This window comes from Apiotrichum porosum (assembly GCF_003942205.1).
Source record: "Apiotrichum porosum strain DSM 27194 chromosome Unknown scaffold_4, whole genome shotgun sequence".
NCBI lineage: Eukaryota > Fungi > Basidiomycota > Tremellomycetes > Trichosporonales > Trichosporonaceae > Apiotrichum > Apiotrichum porosum.
Genome location: NW_021167111.1, coordinates 924,330 through 946,101, shown reverse-complemented (window position 1 = coordinate 946,101; position 21,772 = coordinate 924,330). Strand labels below are relative to the sequence as shown.

The window sequence follows — 21,772 nt, the reverse complement described above, 5'->3', positions numbered from 1 at the left end:
CAGTTTGTTTTTATCGACGCGTGTGTGCGAATACGTGACAGAGTAGTGTGTCAAAAGAAAGCGTTGGCCATCAGCTTACTCTGGGGACATTGTCGGCTGTCGACTGGGCAGAGCAACAACCGGTGCTTACCGGCGGGTGAACAACACGTATCCGCCGATCTGCCGCCGAAATCGTGCCGAGTGACCGAGAGGCTCTTGCAATGCGGCAAGATAATGGTCCGATTAGAAATGCAGACTGGGCATTGATTATGGTTTCGGCCCTTTGGCCTTTGGATTACAATACAGTCGGACCTTTTCGTTGGCTACCCCGCCCCCCCCCCTGGCCACTGGGGGGTGAGGATAGCCTGGGCCGCCCTCAGTGTCCGTCTTGAGGCATCTGTAGCGGACGGACGATTGGCCAAGGAATGGATGGGTTGCTTTGAGTGAACAGTGGAGAAGGGCGGTAGTTGCTGTGTCACACACACCCACGACGAACAACGGCCATTTTGCTGCAGGAAATCAATCGGTCTGAAGCACCCGCGCAGGCCCTCCTCGGTTCGCATTGCGACGACCAGGCGAGCACGAGAAGGGGCCAAAGGGAGAGCAGGGTAGACGAAACAAGAAAAGATCACTATCTTCTCTCTCGAGGTGTCGATCTGCCGAGATTTGGTCGGATTACAGGCATGCAACACTACGTCAGCTGATAACATTCAATGGGCATGTTCTATCAGCCGTTTTGCCACGTCCTACGCTCGTGCCTCGACCAAGTTGTCGGGAGAGCCAGCCGTCGATCGCCCTGCCTTGGCCGGCGGAGTGAGGTGACAACCCACAAGCGCAATTAATCTGGGTCAACGGCATGGTAGACGGTGTGCGTCATCCCATTTTTCAGTTTCCTCCACGCCTTGGACAGTGACACTGGCATGTTCGGGCCGTGCATACTCTTGCGAGGTCGATGGACACCCACCTTGACTCCTCACAACTCGCGACATCCACCACGGGCAGTGTGGAATACGCCCCGATCGGAATAAACCACTTTACGTTTCGAGCCATCCCAGACGGCAAGATCGCAGACGCCTGGTCCCATCAAACACTCCTTGCACACATACCTCATCAGACATCAGACGTGTCACCCAATGGTCCTGCCCACTTAAACACCGTCACATCCACATCCACCCCATTACATTTGTTGCATTTCCAGTCAATTTACCGCCATGGCCAGCGGTGACCTGCCTCACATGAATCCCGAGAGGCAGCTGGCGCAGGTCGCTTCCGACAACCGGCCTCCAAAACAACCAGCTGCTTCTCCGTCCACGCCAGCGACGCCTTCCCAAAGCGTCCTCCAGATGCCGGAGATGGTTGCCCACGTCCTGGACAACCTGTCTCTCCATGAGCTTCAAGCCTGCCTCGGCGTGTCACAGGCATTTAGAGCCACTGCGCTACCCCGGTTCTACCGTCGGATCCTCCTGCCGATCGCAGACGACACACCAGGTCGCAGCGACATTGAACGTTTGACCACCGCTGTCGAGTTGCACCACCAGGCGCACACCGACTGCGCAGCAACCCACCCGCTCAACTTTCAGCGGTTACACACTGTCATCTTTCACAAGGACGAGGTCGACGAGCATCCGGGCCAAGGCCCAGCGCGACACAACTATGGGATTCCTATCGACTTTGGCCACTACTCGTGTTCCGAGCCCAACTGCCTGTCACGCGACCTCTCTCCCAAGCGCGTGGTGGTCCGTCCATGGATGACTGCGGGCAAGGAGAAACGAGTCTTCTTCGTACCCCCTGCGCCTGTTGACACTGTCATCCACATTCGTCGCCCGGGCCCATACGGGTACCGCCGGGACCTCTGTTGCCCGACCTCTCCACGGCACATTACAGTGGTGATCCTGCCCAGCTTTTTCGGCCAGTTCAAGAGCTTTTCGGTGGACGGATCCCGCCAGTCGCATACCGGCAGCAAGAATGGCGACAATGACTCACTCATCGGCGAATGCATCGCGCCGTACGTGCTCGAATACCCCGAGAACAGCCTCACGATCGTCGGCCTCGAGGAGGCCAACCCCTTTGCCTCAGAACTGCACTGGTCCGAGCGTCATCTGCGCGCGACGGAAGAAGCAGACTCGTTGCGAGCCTATCTCAACCGATTGATGGACGGCATGGGCGGAAGGCCCGGCGCGTGGGACCGCTCAGCGACGTGGGACGATGCCAGCCGGCGCAGACGCCAGGCGACGGTTCACGTTCGGACGCTACGCGACTACTTTGAGAGTGGCGAATGGGGCGAGGAGCTTTCGTGGCAGGTTGTCGGGTCGTGGCTCAACGCATACTGTGCCCGTGAGGCTGAAGACGCGGCAGCGACCGCGACCCAGGGCCGCTGTGGCCCCCCGCAAGCTCCCACAACCACACTCACCCTCATGACGGACATTGCGCAAAAATCGGCACCCACCCGTCGTTTCGGTTTCGGCCACAACCCCAGCCGTTCTGTTGATACTGGCCTGTCTCTCCCTCGTCTTCCTCCATACCGTGACATCGGCTGAGTGTCCAAAGATGTAGCAGTTTCATTCCACGACAGCAAGGGTTATTCATAATCACACACTTATAACATTGTCCATAAACACCATTCATGGCATATCCTACCGCCAGGTCCTACTTTCTGTCCAGACTGTCCACACCCATATACTCGGCTGGCGTTGGACACTGATGGCAGAACTCAGTCCACGCGCCTACTGCTTTACGTGGCCCTCACCGTCTTCCGTCCGTCCCATCTTCCCTTCTTCTGATACCCAAGCGTCCCTCTCTGAAAGCTCCCTTTGTTAGCCCGGCAAGCCCTGATTGCATCGAGAGTAAGTCAAACGGGCTGCATCCACTCTGTCTATTATCACCACCAATTCAGCTGGAGCTGCTAGGAAGACGACTCTATTGCTACATTGGACAAACAAAGGTTGCGAACGGTTTATATGTGTGTAGCTCTACTCCTCTGCCTGGACGAGGGGGTGCTTGTTGTATACTCAGGCGAATGGTCCAAAAGGACCAGATTATGCAGACGACGAGTAGCCGTGGTCGTAGTCGCGGCGGAGGGGGCCGTCCTCCTTGTTCTTGAGGGCGGCCATGCTCATGTGGCTGCCGTTATCGGTGGTCATGCTGCGGGTGGTCCAGAAGGACATGTTGAGCAGCACGGCAGCGACGAACTCGGGCACGGCGGTGAGGCAGTACTCGAGGGCGATGAAGCGGTTGGTGAAGCCATCCCCGGTGTAGTTGCTGACGGTGTAGTAGGACAGGCTGGAGATGAGGGCTTGGAGGAGACCAAACACACCACGGGCAAGGAGCAGGGCGCCGACAACTGTAAAGAGCTTGTTGGTGGCGGTCGAGAGGCCCGCCTTGCTGGTGCGGGCGTAGGTGTTGGCCTGGAGAAGGATCCAGACGACGGTCAGGACAAGGAAGATGGCCTGACCGGCGGTACGGAGTCCCTTGGCGGTGTTGAGCATGTTCTGGATCTGGGCCTCGGTGAGGTCCGTCGAGTTGTTGGCGCCAGCCATGAGCGAGCCACCGGCAATGATGATAATGCTGAACAAAGTGTCAGTCTCCCATGTCCTTCGCCGGCCGGTTGATACTGATGACGTACTTTGCAGGGATAAGCCATGAATCGATAACCGCAATCAGGTCGTGGTTCCAGTAGCGCCACGGCGTAAAGGCGGGAATCATGGACGTAACCATGAGGGCACGCATGCTGCGCTCCTTGCCCTCAGGCATGTCCTTGGGGCCCAGACGCGACTGGCCAAAGTTGAGAATCTCAAAGTGCTTGAGGAAGTAGTACGACGCAATAGTCTTTGACCGGAGATCAGCTTTTGGTGCGAGACAGATAGCGAGAGCGAACAATCAGAGGAGTACGCACAAGAGAAAAGTAGCCCTCAGCCGACAGCACGAGGAATGCAATGAATACGTTGACGTTGTCCCACACAAGAATACCAAAGGCAACACCGCATGCCTGTGGTAGTTGGTTAGTGGCAGAAACGGAATGTTGTTGTGGTTGGATGAAATCCATTTTCACTACGCACCTGCGACGCCATTCGAATCAAGCAGTGGAAGTAGAGGATTGTGAAACGCGAGTTGAACTTGAGACGCTTGGTCAAGTACATGAACGTCATGTAGCAGAACATGCAGGTGTAGAGGACGAGGAATACGAGCGCCGCGCCCGCGTCTTTGCCGAATGTGCCCATGGTGGAGAGATGTGTTGTTGCTGTGAGGGGAAGAGATGTGGAAGGGGGAGGGATGTTGTGGGTTGCTTTTGATGGAGCCGAGTCAGTGGTATTTAAACAACATGCCGTCCCCAGGGTACAGTGAAGCGCGTGATTTACAGTGTTGATGGCCGTTTGCGCGTGTGCGGCCAACGTTTCCGCTCGGCTCCGCCGCTTGGAAAACATGCACAGCTCTCGTTCTCGCCGCCTCTGGAGCTCGGGACAAGACCGGCAAGGGGTGGGGTGTGGGGTTCTCGGCACCGCCTACGAGCACTAGCACGTGTTTTACCAGGTCCTGGGTCCTGGTTCTTGTCTTAGTCCCTGGAACAGTGCCAGACAGGCCAGACAGGAGATCGACACAAGAGTGGACGCCAGGCAGTGCCCAGACACCACAGTGGTCGATGTGCGTCCGCCGCCACCAAAATGCAGAAAAACAACGCACTTTGCCAAGTGCCCGAGAGTGGCCGCTGCAGCCTGTCACGAGACGTCCGCCATTTGAGTCCAGCTGTGCATGTCCAACGAAGCGAGAACCTTTTCGACGAGGCTATACAACAAGCCATGTCCAAGCCCGCGCGTGAAGGCCTCTGCGTCTGCGGGATCTCGTGTCTGGTGGGTACAGACTTTTCCGTGTGTTACGTCACAGCTGCTGAAAGCAATGTTGCTTTGCGGAGCGGAGGACTTGCTCCGGCGGCCATGTTGGTTAAGCCGGTGTGTCGAAAGATTGCGAAAGATTCCTAGAGACCTGCGGCCATGTCCGCACCGGTGCTCCTGGACGATGTGGTTGGAGAACAAGCCCAGGAAATGTGGACAGCAACCGAGGTGGATGAGTTTCGGGCGCCGTCTAATGCCTATCTTTTATCCAGGTCACCGAAGCAACACATGTGAGTTGAGAGGGATTACCCTTGGATTACGCGACGCCAGCGACCGGTGTTTAGTCACACTGCTCGTTTCGCGCGTGAACAAACACCTTTTTTTCTGCTCTTTCCCCAGTACCCCAGAGGGCCAGAGTACCGCCAGTACCTTTTTGTGCCGGGGAGAGAAAGGGACGGGTAGGAGGAGGACGGCGGTGTGTTGAAACTAGCGGACTTCAATTCTGTTAAACTGGGATATTGTGCTCGCAAAGTGCGCAGAGTGCAACTGCGCGGAACTACTCTGCACGTGTTATGATTCTGGCCTCTGGACAGCAGGAAACGCTCGAAACGCGACATTTTGGTGACAATCCGCGGCAAGTCGCGAGGTCGCGAGGCGGCGATGCCCGTCGTGGTTGCCCTTGTCTAGATCGTCGCCACCTTGCCTCCGACAACTACACAAAATCACTCACAACATTGTCGGGTCCCTCGCGACACGACTAGTTGCCACCGGTGCGACACCGCGTTGGCGCACGTTGCAAGACGGCCCAAGCGTGCCGACGCATCTTGCATGACACCCACAGATCCACAGACGCGGGCACTTGGCGGGGCGGTGCGGCCGCGCGGCTGAATTCCAAGGTACGGCGTGCGGCAGCGTTGTCCATGGCCTGACTCACGAGGAGCAGGGCTCCGAGAGGAGGCATGCACGCACGATGGTCACCGAGGATGCACCTCCGGCCGCCGGACCGCAAGGCTCTCTCGGTGATCGTTGATGAAGTTCTAAAGAGTAGGCAGAAGTAAATCAGAGTCGGTGTTGACAAGCAACGACGACCAGGGTGAGTGCAAGGGGATGGTGATAGGGTACGCCGGCCGCCGAGAGTGTGGGCCAAACGTCAAGGCAAGGATGGAGATCAACGACACGGCCGTGGCTAGAGGCGATGATACTCGGGCCTGGAGAGGGCCGGGCCCGTACCAACACTACGCAGCATACGTCGGGGCCACCGAGCACATCAGACCCCATGGCCCCATGTCGGCGCCACCCGATCAGAACACATCGTGTCTTTGAAAACTAACGCAGCCCCCTCTCCCCCAGCTGTTCCCTCCACAATGCAGATGTACTCAAACTTTGACCTATTGTCGACGTCCACCGACTTGGCCAAGGCTGCCACACCTCTAACCCTCGTCCGCGTCCACTGACGCCACTAGTGGTTCGATACAGATAACCGTGAGCCCTCCAAAATCAGTGATCCGCGACCAAGCCGACCGAAGCGATACGGGGTGTGCCAAGCCACCTTGGCACCAACTTGGACACCGCAATGGGGGTCAAACGGCGGGCAGCTCGCACAGTACTGCAGTAATCTGGTTCACATGATGGCAATACCCGTGGACAATGCGTGGTATAGTAATACAATGCTGGGAATGAGGCAGGTGATGTTCCTCGGTACGTCGGATGGAGGTGTGCTCTACAGGAGATCGAAGTCGTCGAGCTGGGAAAAGTCAACACCAGAATAACGAGTACGACGACAGAGTCCAGTTACTCACCTCATCGTTGTACTTCATAATAGTACGCTTGCGAGCACTGGTGTCCACCCAGGTGACAAAGTCCTCCATGTGGCGGGTGATGAGCATCGCGGGGTCGGAGACAGGCGAGGGACCGACACGGATGTGGCCCTGCTCGATGGTCTTGACGGCCTGTAGAGGTTAGCAGAGTCCTATAAAGAACGCATAGAGCACATCTCAAACTCACGTCCGACACGCTCTCCGACATCTTGAGACGTGTCACAACAACAGCGAGACGGCGGCGGGCAATCGACGAGACGGTGACCTTGTTCTCAATGTCCGATGGCTTTGAGCCGACATCTGAAAGGTTAGCAGAGCCAGAGACAGCTTGAACCTACCAAGAATGCCCATGTCGTAGAGCTTGTTGAGCATCTCAGCCTCCTTTTGCTGACGGAAGGGGTCCTCAGCCGGGAGGAGCGAGATGCGGTGGATCAGGGAACGGAGGTTGCCACAGATCTTGTTGTACCTTGTTGTTAGCATTATGGGACACACCCACACGGCAGATGCAAAACGACTTCCTATGACACTCACTTGTGATAGTCCTCACGGTCCTGGATGTGATACTTGCGCATCACAGCGATCTCACGCTGAGACGCATCCTGCTTCCACTGCGCAACGTTAGTTTTGGTGTTTTGCCTACGACAGAAGCCGCCGGTTGCGGGAAAGCAGGCATCAGCTACAACCGCTGGATACGTACGTTCAAGAAGTCAACCTTCTTGAGGAGCTTCTTCTCGTGATGCTTGAGCTGACGCATGGCGGTGGTTGATGGTTGTGGAGGAGTATAGGGAGGCGGCGAGTTAGTTGCGCGCGGGGTTGTGTATGGAATTTTTGGGTGGAGGTCAGCTGCGTTGGTTTAAATGGTTACATTTGCATCCGCGTTTAATCAGAGTTAAGGACACGATCCTAATACCCGGGTATAGATTGAAATTATTTACTCCCCTCTCTCTGTCCCCCCCGCCTGGCGTGTGTCTCCCAGCCAGTGCTCGGTCGCTCATTGCCCAAATCCCAGCGACAGGCAGTGTCCTCTCGTCCTTCACCCCTCTTCCACCACCCACACCCCTCATCTTTGTCGCGTCCGGCACAGCCATCGTCGACCCCAGCTCCTCTGCAACAAACCCGACCAGCGAGAGCGTCGGTACACAGTCCCTCAAGACCCCACCAACGCGTCTGACAAACCCCGCACGGCCCATCAGCCAACGCAGTCAGCGTTCTTACCCACCAAGGAACGACCTTTGCTGCTCGAGCGACCTCCTCGGATCCGTACCCGTTTCCGTCCAGCAGCTCGACTCGCCCGCCCGTTGCCACCCCCCGGCACACTCCTCCCGACCTCCCCTCGCGGACAGCAGAGGCAGACACTCCACCTAGACGCTAGGGCGGGGGCAGATATCAGTGCTCCCCGACCCCCGCACTCAAACCTTTACCGGTGGCGACGCCGCTGTGGTCGAGTGCGTTACCCAGGCCGCGCGGACGACTTGCACTTTGCTCATCCAGCCCTCCCAGCTTTCGAGAACTCTTCTCGTAGACCAACGCAGGTTGCGTGAGCGCAGCACCCCACCACCCCCGAGGAAATCCTTTGGGCGCACGAGACCCTCATCTTAGAGTTTCGCCTCCACCGAGTAGGTCATTCAACCCCTTCCACCCCTTGTCCTCGCATTTCACCCATCGTGCTCCTCTTGTTGCCACCGGACACTCGTCTGCAACCCCCACCGGCGCTTTGCCTGTTGATTGCTGCTTTATACGCAGTCGAGCAGTCAACTGCAAAACGCTCCACTGGGCCACTTTCCCTGATCATCACTTGACCGCTCGCCTCGCCACCACTCTCTGGCGCTTAACAAGCGAAACACTTTGATTCTGGTGTTCTCTTGAACTCCTCGTCGGTCTTGATCCTGTCGTCGCATATATCTGTGATCGAAAGCTGACACGGCTGTCCTTTCTCCCACGCTCTCTATCTCTTGCTCTCAAATCCTCAACATTTAAAAGGCGCACACTCCCCCTAAACTCTTCCTCATCCCTCCACCTGGACCAAACCGCACCATGCCGTCGTCCCAGGCCAAGTCCACCAGCGTGTTCCACGCCCTTGGCTCTTACGCCGACCGTATCAAGGAGCAGGGCAACAGCAAGTCGTTGTCCAGCTCGGCTGCTACCGCCTCTGGCACCACCTCGCCCTCGGGCTCGAGCTCAATATCGCCTTCCCCCACTCCCGGCTCGGCCAAGCCAGCCGCTCCGGCAGTGGTCGAGGATGACGGCCCCTGGGAGACTGTCCGAACAAGCCGCAAGTCGCGCCCCACTGAGCGTGCTATCGTTGCCGATGAGAAGCGTGGTAGCAACTCGCGCAACTGGCGCGAACGTGAGGAAAAACCTGAGGCAGCCAAGAAGGAGACCACCACTGCCGACGACGACCGCAGATCTGCAAGCCAAGTTGCCAAAAAGGAGACGCCCACGCCCGAGACACCAGCTAGCAAGGCGCAGACCACTACCTCGTCGTCCGCTACAGCTACGCCGCCCAAACCCGTTTGGGGCAGCGCTACCCCGGGTCTGACGCCAACGTCAGCCCCCGCGACTGTGTTGGAGACCCCATTAAGTGCCCGTGACCCTGCGTCGCCTTCTGCCGACGCTGGTGCCTCAGCCCAGCTTTCCTCGGAGCCTGCCTCGGTGACTGTCGAAGAGACCAAGGTCGCCAAGGCTCCTGTCTCTGGCGAGACCAGCTGGCGTGCCGAGACCAAGGCTGCTGACGCGGCCCCGGTCCCCGTCGTTGCTCCGGCACCCACACCGGCACCTGCTCCCAAACCCAAGGTTGCTCCCCCTCCGGCCGTCAACGCTTGGGACTTGAGGAAGAAGCAGATGGCTGTTCCTGCGGCCAAGGCCCCCGTACCCGCGCTTCAGTCTGGAAGTGTCGCCGCTGAGCCTGAAGCCAGCACGTCGGAGGTCAAGGTTGGCAAGAAGCAGAAGAAGAAGGCCGCTGCCGCCGCCGCGGGCGAGAACGCACCCGCACCCGTGACAGACACGAGCCTCTGGCCGGACATCAACACCGCCGTCGAGACTGTCAAGACCGAGGACAAACGGACCAAACAGCAGGAGAAGAAGGACGCCGAGTCTCCCGTCGTTGTCGAGGAGCAGCCTGCGGTCCCAGGCAGTGAGTAATAGCACGCTTTACAGCTTTTCGTTTGTGACTAACGTTTCTCGCAGAAAAGCAAAAGTGGAAAGCTATTCCCGCAGAGGAGCTGCAGGAAGCGGCCGACAAGGCGGCCGAGAGCAGCAGGCGCCAGACTACCAAGGCCAACAAGCAGCGTGCAAAGGACTCGGAGGGTGGCGACACCAAGGGTTCCCGGGCAAAGAAGGGTGCCAACGGCACGGAATCCTCGAAGAAGGCGGCGGCGCGTGCCCGTTCAAGTTCGCAGACCTCTGACATTCATCTCCCTGCCAACCCCGAGGGCCAGCGTGGAGCGAACGGCACCCGGTTTGGCACGGCCGGAGCATCATCGGACCTCGCTGAGTTGGAGCGTGGTGTCAACGGCGACGCCGCTGCCAACGGCTCGTTGAGTGCCCCCATGTCAAGGCAACACAGCCAACAATCCAAGCAGCGCGTATCGCCCTCCGGCTCGTCTGTACCCCTCTCTCCTGAGCAGGGTAGCCGCGAATTCGACGGTGCCCGTGGGTCGTCTGCGTCCCCTCAGCAGGCGTTCAACACGTCTGCCAGCCTTCCCAGGCCGCCCCGCCAGCGCGAGCGCGATGCCCGTGGCGGATACACCGCTCGCGGTCGCGGCGGTTTCAACCGCCAAACGTCCGGCCAGCGTATGATGTACCCCGAGCTTTCGCCTCTTGGTACCAACGCCGAGCTTGCCAACCTCTACTCGCGCGGCTACGGCCTTGGCTACCCCGTTTATCCTGTCCCCCCCGCTGGCTACGCCGTTGCTGGCTACGACGCCTCCGCGTCCACGTACGGTGGCGTCCCCGTCTTCCCCCGTCCCAACATGCCCCCACCTCCTCAGCCGGTCTCGCAGGTTGCAAACCTCGATGCCCTGCGGTACTACGTCCTGGGCCAGGTCGAGTACTACTTCTCCATGCAGAACCTCGCCATGGACTTCTTCTTGCGGCAGCAGATGGATTCCGAGGGCTGGATTGAGGTTCCCATGATTGCCTCGTTCAACCGCATCAAGTCCCTCACCCCGGACGTCTCCATTGTCCGTGAGGTCATGGAGGTCAGTACGCTCCTCGAGGTCAAGGACGACATGGTGCGCCTTGCCAGCGGCGAGTCCAAGCGCTGGGTCTTGCCAGACGCCAAGCCTTGCAAGTTTGGCCCCACCCCCATCTCCAGCTCGGGTTCGCCCAAGAAGTATACCGGCGAGTCGGCGGCTGAGATTTCGCACGGTATTCCTCTGTCCGTCGAGACTGCCTCGGCCCTCGGGATCGAGGACCTCATGCCAGCGATCCCCGGGCCCAAGTTTGACGTGGAGATTGCGCTCATGCGCAACGCGGGCGGTAACGCCAGCTCCAGCGCCAGCGTCCTCAACAGCGACGAGGGCAAGACCATGACGCCTGCGACAAGCATTGCCGGCGACACCACCAAAAGTGACGATGGCGAGGAGGCTGCCAAGCAGCAGCAGTGAGAGGAGAGTGATGTGAGTTCATCCTCCCCCGTTGTGGTCTGAACTGACGAGCCAGATGACCTTCACACAATTTCTGCACGATTCGTATCCATACATCAAACCCGTGACGACGAGGTCCACAATGTCCCACCAACATCGCGGCCACTGCATCTATTGTACACCTTCACCCCCGGCTGTTTTGCCTATTGCCCGACGCACACACCCCACCTCCACCACCCTACCAACCAACAAACCCAACCAGACTACACTTTCTCTCTCACACATGGATCGATTCCGAAAAACCCAACCACAGCATACGACTTCTCTTTGCCCCTGCATGACCACATCCACTTTCTCTGCCTGACTATTTCGATCCGACAAATTTCGTTCACACCATTTGCTGCTCATCCATTTTCTTTCGGCGCGCTGATAGCTTTAATTTAGCATATTGGTGTGCTCGGGTGGCGGCGCGCTGGGGTGAGGTGTTATCATGCTGCATGTGAATGCATAAGGTGTACATGTCAGGTGGAGGCCCGGGAGGAATGGAATGGTACAATAAATCCACGTTTCGTTTTAAGCAAAGTGGACGCCGCGGACGTTGAACGCCCTCAGCAGCTCTAACAAGTCGTTGCCGGACAGGGCGGCGGCACGCGAGTCGGCAAACGCAGGGCGCTGCTCGTCCTCGTCGAGGGTCTTGGCCGGGACAAGGGTCTCGGCGAGGATCTCGTCAATCAGCTTCCAGGCGTCAAAGTCGTCCTCGATGAGCTGTGCAGTGTTAGCTTTGGCGACACGCTACGGGAAATGCAAGCTCACCCTCTCGTTAACGGCACACCAGGTGCGGTAGTTCTTGTCGACCATCTCCTTGACACCCTTGGCCTTGAAGCACGCACGCAGCGTCTTGTGCATACGCGAAAAGACGACACGGTTGAGACCGTCATACTCCTCAAACTTGACGGGAGGAGGAGGGTCGTGGGGGCGGATACGGACGACGGACGACTCGACCTGGGGAGGAGGACGGAAGTTGCCCTTGCCGACCTTCATGACGTGCTCGACGCGCGCGTACATCTGGACGTTTGCCGAGAGACGGCACCAGAGCTTGGAGCCCGGTGCGGCGCAGAGACGGAGCGCAAATTCGCGCTGGAACATGAGAACCGCGGAGCGGATGACGGGGCGGTGCGACAGGAGCTTGAACACGAGCGGGGACGAAATCTGGTAAGGCGTGTTGGAGATGCAGACGTCAAAGTACGGCAGGTCGGCCTTGACGAAATCGCCGAGGATAATCTCCAGCTTCTTCTGCTGCGGTCTGTCGCGAGAGTTAGATTCATCACAAGCATCGCAACTCACGTTCCGAGCACACGCTTCTGCACTTCGGCAGCCATACGGGGGTCCATCTCGCACGCGACCACACGTTTGCACACGGGCAGGATCTTGACAGTCAAGTTACCGGTACCGGGACCGACTTCGAGGACGACATCCGTGGGCTTGAGCTCGGCCTTGTCAACAATGCTACAAGCAGAGTTAGTACAGATGAACCTGGAGTGCCGTCCTCAATGCCATTTTGTGCTTACCCCTGGGCCACAAGTGGGTTGGTGAGAATGTGCTGTCCGAACTTTTCAGTGTTGAACAGATGGTTGCGGGCACCTGAGGTGGCCGCACTGCCGGACGCGTCAGCCTTGGCGGCTCCGGGACGCTTCGACGCCGAGACGGGGCCGTGGGAGCGCGTAAACGTCTGCGAGGTCGCCTTGGGCATGGTTGTTGTTGGTGTGGTCGCTAATGGTCGCACCGCCTGGAAGTGCGCGTCAACTTTTGGGACGGACGAAGGGCTTGGAGATTTGCCACCTAGCGGAAGCATTTACACGTGGGCAAAGAAGGTGATAAGGGGACAATTTCAACAATGATGTGGCAAACCGGTCAATAATCTCCGGATTAAAATCAAAATAGTATTAGGAATATCACCTCAAGGGCCGGGCCGTCCGTTATCGCACAATGTCCTCATGGCCACCCGTATTTCAGAGTGTGGCGGACCAGCGCAGCAGCGAGTAGATCTCGTAGGCATCGTGATCTGTAATGTGGGACGTGATCTTGTAATGCGGGATGACGACGGAAGCATAGGGATGGTTAGGTTATCATTTTGGCGATCAGACCGGCCAGTCTTCCCTCGCACTGCCTTCCCTCCTTTGGCCTGCCTTCCTCCTTTGGCCTTTGGACTTGTCGTCTCGCCTTCTCCCATTTGCCACCGCCACTTCTCTCTTAACATCCACCAATCACATCACACCAAGGTCAAGGTCTCGACTGAGGGATATGTCCTGTCGGGCTTGTTGTGCTCGCATTGTTGGAGGGAGACGCGGCGGTGGAGGAATAGCGTGTCTTCGTCGAAGATAACGACTTGGCCCTGGACATTGGCAAATGGGACGGATGACAATGCGTGATAGATGACGTCGCACACTGATCACTGAGGTCCAACGATCTAGGATACGGCAGAGAATGGCGCGAAACGTTGCAGGCAGAGAAAAGCACCTTTCGATCCGGCCCGTTGCCACATATGCTCCGGGATCCGGGGTTTGCTCCCGTTTCTGAAAATGGACGGGATCAAAACGTATCGGCGATTTTGACCTTCTCCACTCCAAATCCGCTCCATCGTGTCGTCTACATCTTCTTCAACATCGTCTCTGTCGCCGGGGGTAACCCCCGGCACAAGAAAATTTGGAACGATACAGAGAAGATTAGCATTGCCCCTGCATAAGGATGACAAATTTGAAATCAGAGAGGTCTGCTTCGGCAGAAATATTTTTTTGCATTTGATTTGATCAGAATTGTGACGAGGAGCGATCAGGTGGTGGGCTTTACGATCCTGCCGCGTGCTCCTCAACTGGCCAACTGGCTAACTGGTGCGAATGACCATGATGGGAGTCGCTGGCCAGGTGGTCTCTTGACTTCTGATGTTGGCTTGACGTCGCACAAGTGTGCAGTGTTCGGCCACTGCGACCCGCCTTCCCTGAGGACCACAGGCCACAGGCGGAAAGCAGCCGGTCTACTACCCGTCACACGTCCTCGCTTGTCTCTTTCGTCAACAGCCAATTCCACTTCTAATGCAACTGGAAAGCTATTCCTTGACCGTTTGAATCCGACGGTACTCACCTCGGCCAACACATTGCATGTCAGCGCTCCGCTCCCTTCCCCTGAGGACATTGCCTGTCGGCTCGAAGAAGTGGTCCGCGGAAGATTGCCGGAATTGATAAGGACCCCAAATGTCCGGGGTCCCGAGGGGCCAAAAGGATTCCGAGCGTCCGGGTGTCGGCCTATATGATCACCGAGACCTTGTTGTCGCCGTTGACGGAACAGATGACCGAAGCAGCCACCGAGAAGTAGATGGGTCACTCATAAGTAGCCATCTCGGATGGTCTACAGCCCACCAATACACCTACTCGAAACCTCACACAATGTCCGCCTCTCCTTTCAGTCTCGAGAACCTCTTTGGCGTCAAGGGCAAGACCGTCGTTGTCACTGGCGGCGGCACCGGCATCGGCAAGGGTACGTGGACCGGCGAGGACCACCAACTGACGTTTCCACAGGCATTGCCGATGCGTTCGTGACCAACGGCGCCAAGGTGTTCATCGTCGGTCGCCGCAAGGAGGTGGTGGACGCCACCGCTGCTGAGCTGAGCGTCAACGGCGCTGCGACCGGCGGAGTTGTCATTCCGTGAGCTGAGCGGTGTCCGCTAGAGCTAACCCCCAGTATCCAGGGCGATGTTTCCTCCAAGGACGCCGTGGCCAAGGTGTTTGAGGCGATCTCGGCACAGACTGATGTTGTGGATGTGCTCGTCAACTGCGCCGGTGTGGTGCGTCCCCACCGCGGCGGCACCATTGCCGACGTCAACGATATCAACAAGATCCAGAAGGCACTGTGGGATGGCCACGACGACGAGGACTGGCAGTACACCAGCGCCAGTAAGCTACTGGGCTCCAAGCTATCAGCTGACAACAGTCAACACAAACGCTGTCTACTTCATGTCTGTCGCCTTTGTTCCTCTGCTCCTGAAGAGCGAGGTCCGCAGCATCATCAACATCGCTTCCATTGCTGGTATCATGCTTGCCCGCGCCCTCGCAAGCGTGTCGTACGGAACCACCAAGGCAGGAAGTGAGCCACCCCGCTACTGTTTGACCCAGGGTTCTAACATCCCAGCCATCCACATGACCAAGCTCCTCGCTGGCCGTTTCTCTCCCGCCAAGATCCGTGTCAACTGCATCTGCCCCGGCATCTTCCCCTCCGAGTTCACCGGCTCCCTGGGCGGCGCCACTGGACACGCCTACCAGGTCACGGAGGGAGCCCGCAAGGCTGCTCTGCGCAGCATTGTCGGCCGTCCCGGACTTCCCGAGGAGGTTGGTGGCCCATGCGTCCTGCTCGGCTCCAACGCCGGTGGCTTCATGAACGGCGCCGTTCTTGTCGTCGACGGTGGTCGCTGTCTTGTCGCCGGCATCAACGACGGTATCAAGATGCCCGACGACCAGTACATGTGTTAGATGGGGTGATTTGTAGACCAGTAGTGATGACGCAGATGCCTCTAAGAACCAAACCATTTTAGCGCTGCCAAGACACTGACAGGTACTCTGCGCCAAGGCGTCCCCGTGAAGGGACGACCACCCTGTTCAACCTCGGACCGAGTTTAGGTTGTCCCACGCCAGCTTGAAACGCCCAGCGATCCAGCGGCCAGCGAGTTACAGCACTACCAAGCGCCGCTCCTTGTCCCGCCGGCAGAGCCGGCAATGGCTCCCACCCGCTGAACCTGAAGGGAGGATGACTGACCTCTCCTGGTGGCGTCATTGCCTCTCTAGCTTCTGATACCCACAACAAGTCCACTTTGCGGGTAGTGTTGGCATGAGAACTGACAGTGCAGGTCGTTGTTGCTTCACAACTCACTCCATTACCCATGAGCCTCGCACTGAACAAGTACCTCGACGTTGTAGACGACGACAAGGCGAGAGACACTGTCCTTGAGGCTGACCTGTCGGACGAGGACGCGAGCGAGGTCTTTGCCGCCCTCGCCAAGGAGGAGGAAGGACACACGATCAAGTACCGCGTTCTGTCATGGCAGAAGGTCGCCCTCCTGCTCTTTGGCGAGTACGTCTGCCTGGCCATGCTCGCCCTCTCGTGGTCATTCAGTGTCCTGGGATGGGGAGTGGCTCTGGCGGTCCACTTTGGCGCCGGGCTAATCGCGTGGTGTAAGTAGCTTGCTTCACGGGCTGCCAGTTCTTGTCGACCTGATGCTCTCCACAGACACATCCTACGTCTTGTGGAAGTTCTGCATGAAGCACCCGCACATCCGTGACGTCTGCGATGTCGCTGCACAGCTGTTCCCCTTTGCCCCGAGACTGGCGCGCGAGATGGCCTCCATCATGTTCCTCCTCAATGTCATTCTCGGAGTTGGCTTCCATGTCCTGACGGGTGCCAAAAGTAGGTTACACTTGGCCATGTTTGCACTGACCTGCGCAGTCTTCAACACTCTGAGCAACTCGTCCCAATGCACAGTCGTCTTCCAGGCCATCACAGCCATAATCGGCAGTACGTCGTCGTTTACGTGGTTCGTGCTTATATCTGCAGTCGTCATCTCACTCCCGCGCACCCTCAACCACGTTTCGTACATGTCCATCGTCTCCGTCTTCTTCATGGCCGCCAGCGTCCTGGTCACCTTGGTCTGCTGTGGCATCCAGGCTCACCCTGGGGCCGGCTATGTCGGAGTGTACCCGGCCGCTGGCGACGTCAAGACCTTTGGAGGGTGGCCGTTTGGGGTCAACCCGGGATTCATCAACGGCTTCAACGCGGTACTCAAGTGGGTACAGCTGGACGTTTTAGTAGGCGCATGTAGCTGACGGCAACAGCATCGTGTTCCTCTGGGTGGGGCAAATCGTGTACCCCAGTTTCATTGCCGGTGGGTATCGAAAGTCTCGGGGCTTTAACTCAGCTGTGTACATGTGTTTCGTCTCAGCTGACGCCAACCTCTTGCAGAGATGAAGCGACCTGCCGACTTTCCCAAAGCGCTCGCAGCACTCACCGCCATGGAATTCAGCCTGTTCACCGCCATCGCTGTTGTCGGATACTACTATCTGGGACAATACGCCGAGGCCCCACTCATGGGATCGCTGCTGGACATCAAGTGGCTCAAGGTGGCATATGGCTTTGCGATAGGTCAGTTTACGGCAGTCTGCAAGTCGTCGAAACTGACAGCCAGTGCCCACTTTTGTAATCGGCACAATCTACTGCAACGTGGCCTGCAAGACACTCTTCCACCGCCTGCTCCCAGCCGACTCGCGACACAACCACAAACACACGGTTGTTGGGTGGAGTCTCTGGGTGGGTCTGCTGACGCTCATCTGGGGGCTCGGGTTCGTACTCGCCGCCACCATCCCCTCGATGGGCGACTTCCTTTCGGCCATGGCGGCGATGTTTGACTCGTTCTTTGGATATATCTACTGGGCGGTCGCATACTGGTGGCTTTACCGCGGGAAACTGTTTTCGAGCGTTCCAAGGGCATTGCAGACGGTCCTCAACCTGGCCATCTTTGCGTTTGGGCTGTTCATGCTCGGCCCTGGCTTGTACACTTCCATCAGCGCCATCGTGGCTGACTACTCGGGTGACGTCGCGAGACCATTCTCGTGCACGACCAACTCTATCATTGCCTAAGGTGCGAGCTTGCACTTTGTGGGCGCCATGATGCACGGCTTGGCTGCAGGCCGCGATGCAGAAAAGATGTGGCGGTAAAATGAGCCGAAAATCAGAATAAACTCATATCGTTTCGGCTCTCCCTCGATTCATCAACACACCCTACAGCTCTACATGACTTCAATGCTCTCCACATCAATCTCCCCGCTGCCCATAGTGGCCGCATACTCCTCCTCGGACAACACCGGCACATCGTCGAGCACGGCACAGTTGCCGTTCGACGAACGCAGTAGCCGGCCCCACGACCGCTCAATCATGGCGGCCTTGCACTCGGGTTTGTCGCCGGGAATCGGAACAGTGACGAGCGTGATGGGTGTCGAGGTACTTGCGCCGTTGAGCTTCTGAATACGGAGGCGCAGGAGGATGGCGGTGAGGTGCGTAGCGATGGGCTTGGGCCTTGCGCCGGTTTCTTCGGCCGAGTTCTGCCTCGTCAGTGCCATGATTTAGGTGTGTAGCTTGAGGAGTTTACGCTTACCTCCAACACGCCATGCTTCTGGACCTCGCTGAGAATGTACACCGTCTCGACATTGGGCAGCCACGAATTGCTCCCCAGCGCATTCCTCCTGGGCGACTCGGAGCCGACGATGTGAATGACGACTTTGTGCACCGTCCGCGCAAACCTGGCCTGGACATGGGTGTACATGGTCGCGAGGCGGGGCACCAACCCCGTGCTGGGCGGCAGGAGGACGAGTTTGGCAGCGCGGAACCGGCGAAAGTCCCAGCGGTCAGCGTCAAAGTCCGGGTCAGACTCGAGGTCGCAGTGGCTGCAGGAGCATGGCTGCTGCTCAAGCGTCGTTCTGTCGGATTTGGCGGCGGTGCGGCGCCGGAGGGCCGTGTCGGTCGCGACGTCGTGCCGAAGGCGCAGGGCGTCGAGCGGACCCAGGACGCTCCCGAGCCACTCCAGGCCGTGCGAGCCGGCCGACAGCTCCAGGACCTTGGTGTGGGCCAGGAGAGCCGCACAGGCGTCGCGGTCCGGCGAGCGCGTCCATGAGCCCCACGCGGCGTACAAGCGCGGTGGGAAGGCAGGAAGCCGGCCGAGTGGGGAGGTGATGACGAAACGGTGTGTCTCGTGTGGGTCCTCCGCATGGCTGCGCGTGCTGTGGCGCTCGTGAGTGGCTTCGGAGGTGGAAACTGGGGCAACTGATGGGACTGCGGGGACAGCTCCAGAGACTTGCGACAGAGACATGGGGGTAGCCACCTCGACGTGCGGAGTGACGATGATGTGGCGATACAGCAGCTTGTCAACGCGTTCCTTGAATGCCTTGCTCGTCCCCCGCATAGGGATCCACGTGTCTGGGTACTTGAGGATGAGGTCGATAAGGTCGGGAAAGGCCGAGTGATCGATCACCACACTCTCTTTTGGGGCCGGGGCTTGGACTGCGCCATCAGCTAGTTTCCAGGACGAGGGCAAAAGGTCGGGGCCACGACTCACAGTCTGAAAAGGTGAATTCGATGTCACTGCGGATGGTTTTGAGCATGGTGCTGGTCCAGCCGTATGTGGTGAATGTTATGAAGAGACAGGGCGAGAAGAGACGAGAGAATGAGAATAAAGACAGCTTCAGAGACCCGACTGATGCGAGGCGCATGCATGATTCCCCATACCTTCACCCGGTACCCCGGTCGCACCGGACACACACCCACACAGTCGCACTGGGCTTCTCCATCAGTGGCGTCGACGGAAATGAAATAAACAGCTTCATAATTCAACGTTTAATACAGAGCAGTGTGGTACATACACAATCCGCAGTGATGGCGCCTGCGGTGTTGCATTTTCGATTTCGAGGGGTGCATGCATGGCATTGGGAACCTTGGTTTGCCTGTTGAGGACTTTGTATACACTTTTGGGTGTCTTGCAGTTACGTCTCGCTGAGCGTTAGACTAGAACGTCATTCAGTCAACGCACCAATATGCCACAGCCTGCAGCTGGGCGTCCTCGGGCCCGACCTCAGCCTCCCACTCTGCGCGCGTCATGAAACGGAGCTTGGCGAACAGGGTTTCTCCTGGAACGGGATCCACCTGGAATTCCACCATGCAACCACGCAGGCGGTCGAGGAAGCAGTCGACGGGCTTGCGGGTAGACAGTGGGGTCGGGGACGGCAGGTCGACGAGGGTGATGGTCAAGTCGCGGCCAAGCATAATAAAGATCCATTCTGCAAGATCGGACCACCTGCGTTCAGGCTGCCAAGGTTAGTGTCGTTTCAACCACCGTAGACTCACTGTTGGATCATATTTCCATTCCCATCCACTTGGGGATGTCGCCGGAAAAGGGTCGGCGGTGGCGGCGGCGAGGGTGAGCGGGTGGAAGATGACTACCACTGCGTCGACTTGGTCACAGAAAGCCACGGGAACCGCCACCGGACCGGCCAAGGGAGAGAAGAGGACGTTGGAAATGAGTCGGGTTGCGCGAGACTTGAAGGTCATAACTGGCGGGTCACACAGCTCTGCGAGGGTCGTTGGACGGCGGCTGCCTGGAACGAGAACGACTGTCGGCGCTTTCATAACGTCGTCGGCATACTCCTCCTCGTATGTGTTCCTGTTCTCGAGGTCCGGATCGTAGCGGTACCGGATGACCTCGAGGTTGCTGAGCTCGTTCTGAAACCACTTGACGTCCGACTTGAGCAGACCAATCGGCACGTCCACAACCCGCGTGTGCTCGAGCAGTTGAGAACAGCGTCCAAGGTGTTCCTCGTCCTCGGTGCTGTTTCCCCACCCGTTGTCGTACTCGCGTGGGGAGAAGGGCGGGAGGGGACCCTGTGGCGACGTGACGGCAATCACCATTGGGTCCGACGCGCTGAACTCGGACAGATGCTCGACAGCGTACAGCTCCGACTCGACCTCGTACAGATCGTACTGGCCGTCGTCGCTGTCCTCGTCGTCTGCGCCCCGGCTCAGGTTGGGACCGTCGCGGTAGACTGTTGAGAGGATAATGTGGCGGTACATCATTTTTTGGATGCGGTTGCGGTACATGCTACAGGTGGTGCGCATGCCCGACCAGGAGGCAGGGTCGGCCAGAATCAGATCAATAATGTGGGGGAACGCGGTGTGGTCGAGAGGTGCTGGAGGGCCCGGTGGTGTCTTCTTCTTGGTGTTGTTTCGCTTGCGAAAGGTATGCGCTGTGGAGTCCCGCGAGCGTGAGCCTTGGGGAGTGTCACCTGGTGGTCAGTTGTGATACGGAGTACTCAACTCACCATGCCAGAGGTTGTCGGGAGGAAAACGAGTATCACCAAGAGCCACCTTGCCACCTCTGCCTCCTCTGCCTCCCCTGCCTCCTTTGCCATGGCCAAGACCACGTTCCGCAGGCACCTGACGCCCGGCGGCGACGTCATGGACAACACCTTTCTCAGCTCCACCACGAGTCCCATTCCCATCCATGCGCTCGCCGCCCGCGGGACCATGGTCCGTACCAGAGCCACGACCACGACCACCACCACGACCGCGGTGACCACCACGGCCGCCACCGCGCGCTGGGATCCACTGCCGCTGGACCAAAGGAGGGGGTGCCGAGTCTGCAATCGCCTTGTCGAGTACGAGTAGCGAGTCGGCTAACGTCGACCCAAGAGGACGGGGCACTTGGCCGCGACTCCCGCGCGTGGCTGCCTTGCTGTTGCGGGCTGCGGTGGTGTTGGTGTCCTTGGGACGGAGTGGGGGGAGCGCAGGGAGCGGTGGCGACACGGTCATTCCGCCGTCCGCCGCCATGGCGCTGGGACCGGGATGGGGAGGTGTATGTGGGGTGGAAGTCTCGAAGTGTGGTGTGTAGGTGTGGATGTGTGAGTGGTGAGTGATGTGTAGGATGAGGAAAAGTGTTGAACGAAGGCACAATGATTTTGAGTCGACGAGCAACCACATC

The 21,772-nt window shown here is 58.3% G+C and overlaps 8 protein-coding genes across 8 annotated transcripts; 4 read left to right on the top strand and 4 right to left on the bottom strand.

The window, feature by feature from the left end:
- Positions 1-1,190: 1,190 nt before the first annotated feature.
- On the top strand, positions 1,191-2,516 carry EHS24_007096 (uncharacterized protein; the record flags this gene model as incomplete). Its single annotated transcript, XM_028622472.1, has 1 exon — positions 1,191-2,516. One exon carries the CDS (start codon positions 1,191-1,193, stop codon positions 2,514-2,516), a length of 1,326 nt encoding a protein of 441 aa, XP_028477364.1.
- Positions 2,517-3,014: 498 nt separating this feature from the next.
- On the bottom strand, positions 3,015-4,196 carry EHS24_007095 (uncharacterized protein; the record flags this gene model as incomplete). Its single annotated transcript, XM_028622471.1, has 4 exons — positions 3,015-3,543; positions 3,602-3,804; positions 3,872-3,964; positions 4,035-4,196. The coding sequence occupies 4 exons, from the start codon at positions 4,194-4,196 to the stop codon at positions 3,015-3,017; spliced, it is 987 nt and encodes a 328-aa protein (XP_028477363.1).
- Positions 4,197-6,525: 2,329 nt separating this feature from the next.
- On the bottom strand, positions 6,526-7,376 carry IMP3 (Small subunit (SSU) processome component; the record flags this gene model as incomplete). Its single annotated transcript, XM_028622470.1, has 6 exons — positions 6,526-6,549; positions 6,605-6,754; positions 6,810-6,922; positions 6,961-7,088; positions 7,154-7,230; positions 7,320-7,376. The coding sequence occupies 6 exons, from the start codon at positions 7,374-7,376 to the stop codon at positions 6,526-6,528; spliced, it is 549 nt and encodes a 182-aa protein (XP_028477362.1).
- Positions 7,377-8,656: 1,280 nt separating this feature from the next.
- EHS24_007093 (uncharacterized protein) lies at positions 8,657-11,229 on the top strand (the record flags this gene model as incomplete). Its single annotated transcript, XM_028622469.1, has 2 exons — positions 8,657-9,755; positions 9,809-11,229. The coding sequence occupies 2 exons, from the start codon at positions 8,657-8,659 to the stop codon at positions 11,227-11,229; spliced, it is 2,520 nt and encodes an 839-aa protein (XP_028477361.1).
- Positions 11,230-11,781: 552 nt separating this feature from the next.
- On the bottom strand, positions 11,782-12,958 carry DIM1 (Dimethyladenosine transferase; the record flags this gene model as incomplete). Its single annotated transcript, XM_028622468.1, has 4 exons — positions 11,782-11,973; positions 12,022-12,511; positions 12,553-12,714; positions 12,777-12,958. 4 exons carry the CDS (start codon positions 12,956-12,958, stop codon positions 11,782-11,784), a joined length of 1,026 nt encoding a protein of 341 aa, XP_028477360.1.
- A 1,690-nt stretch (positions 12,959-14,648) lies between these two features.
- On the top strand, positions 14,649-15,728 carry EHS24_007091 (uncharacterized protein; the record flags this gene model as incomplete). The annotated part of the gene is made up of 5 exons (XM_028622467.1): positions 14,649-14,739; positions 14,781-14,907; positions 14,944-15,155; positions 15,193-15,345; positions 15,391-15,728. 5 exons carry the CDS (start codon positions 14,649-14,651, stop codon positions 15,726-15,728), a joined length of 921 nt encoding a protein of 306 aa, XP_028477359.1.
- Positions 15,729-16,135: 407 nt separating this feature from the next.
- On the top strand, positions 16,136-17,886 carry EHS24_007090 (uncharacterized protein; the record flags this gene model as incomplete). The annotated part of the gene is made up of 7 exons (XM_028622466.1): positions 16,136-16,427; positions 16,483-16,659; positions 16,699-16,767; positions 16,807-17,035; positions 17,085-17,134; positions 17,212-17,391; positions 17,435-17,886. 7 exons carry the CDS (start codon positions 16,136-16,138, stop codon positions 17,884-17,886), a joined length of 1,449 nt encoding a protein of 482 aa, XP_028477358.1.
- A 149-nt stretch (positions 17,887-18,035) lies between these two features.
- EHS24_007089 (uncharacterized protein) lies at positions 18,036-21,621 on the bottom strand (the record flags this gene model as incomplete). Its single annotated transcript, XM_028622465.1, has 7 exons — positions 18,036-18,347; positions 18,401-19,302; positions 19,358-19,383; positions 19,662-19,763; positions 19,829-20,103; positions 20,143-21,038; positions 21,114-21,621. 7 exons carry the CDS (start codon positions 21,619-21,621, stop codon positions 18,036-18,038), a joined length of 3,021 nt encoding a protein of 1,006 aa, XP_028477357.1.
- Between the last annotated feature and the right edge of the window lie 151 nt (positions 21,622-21,772).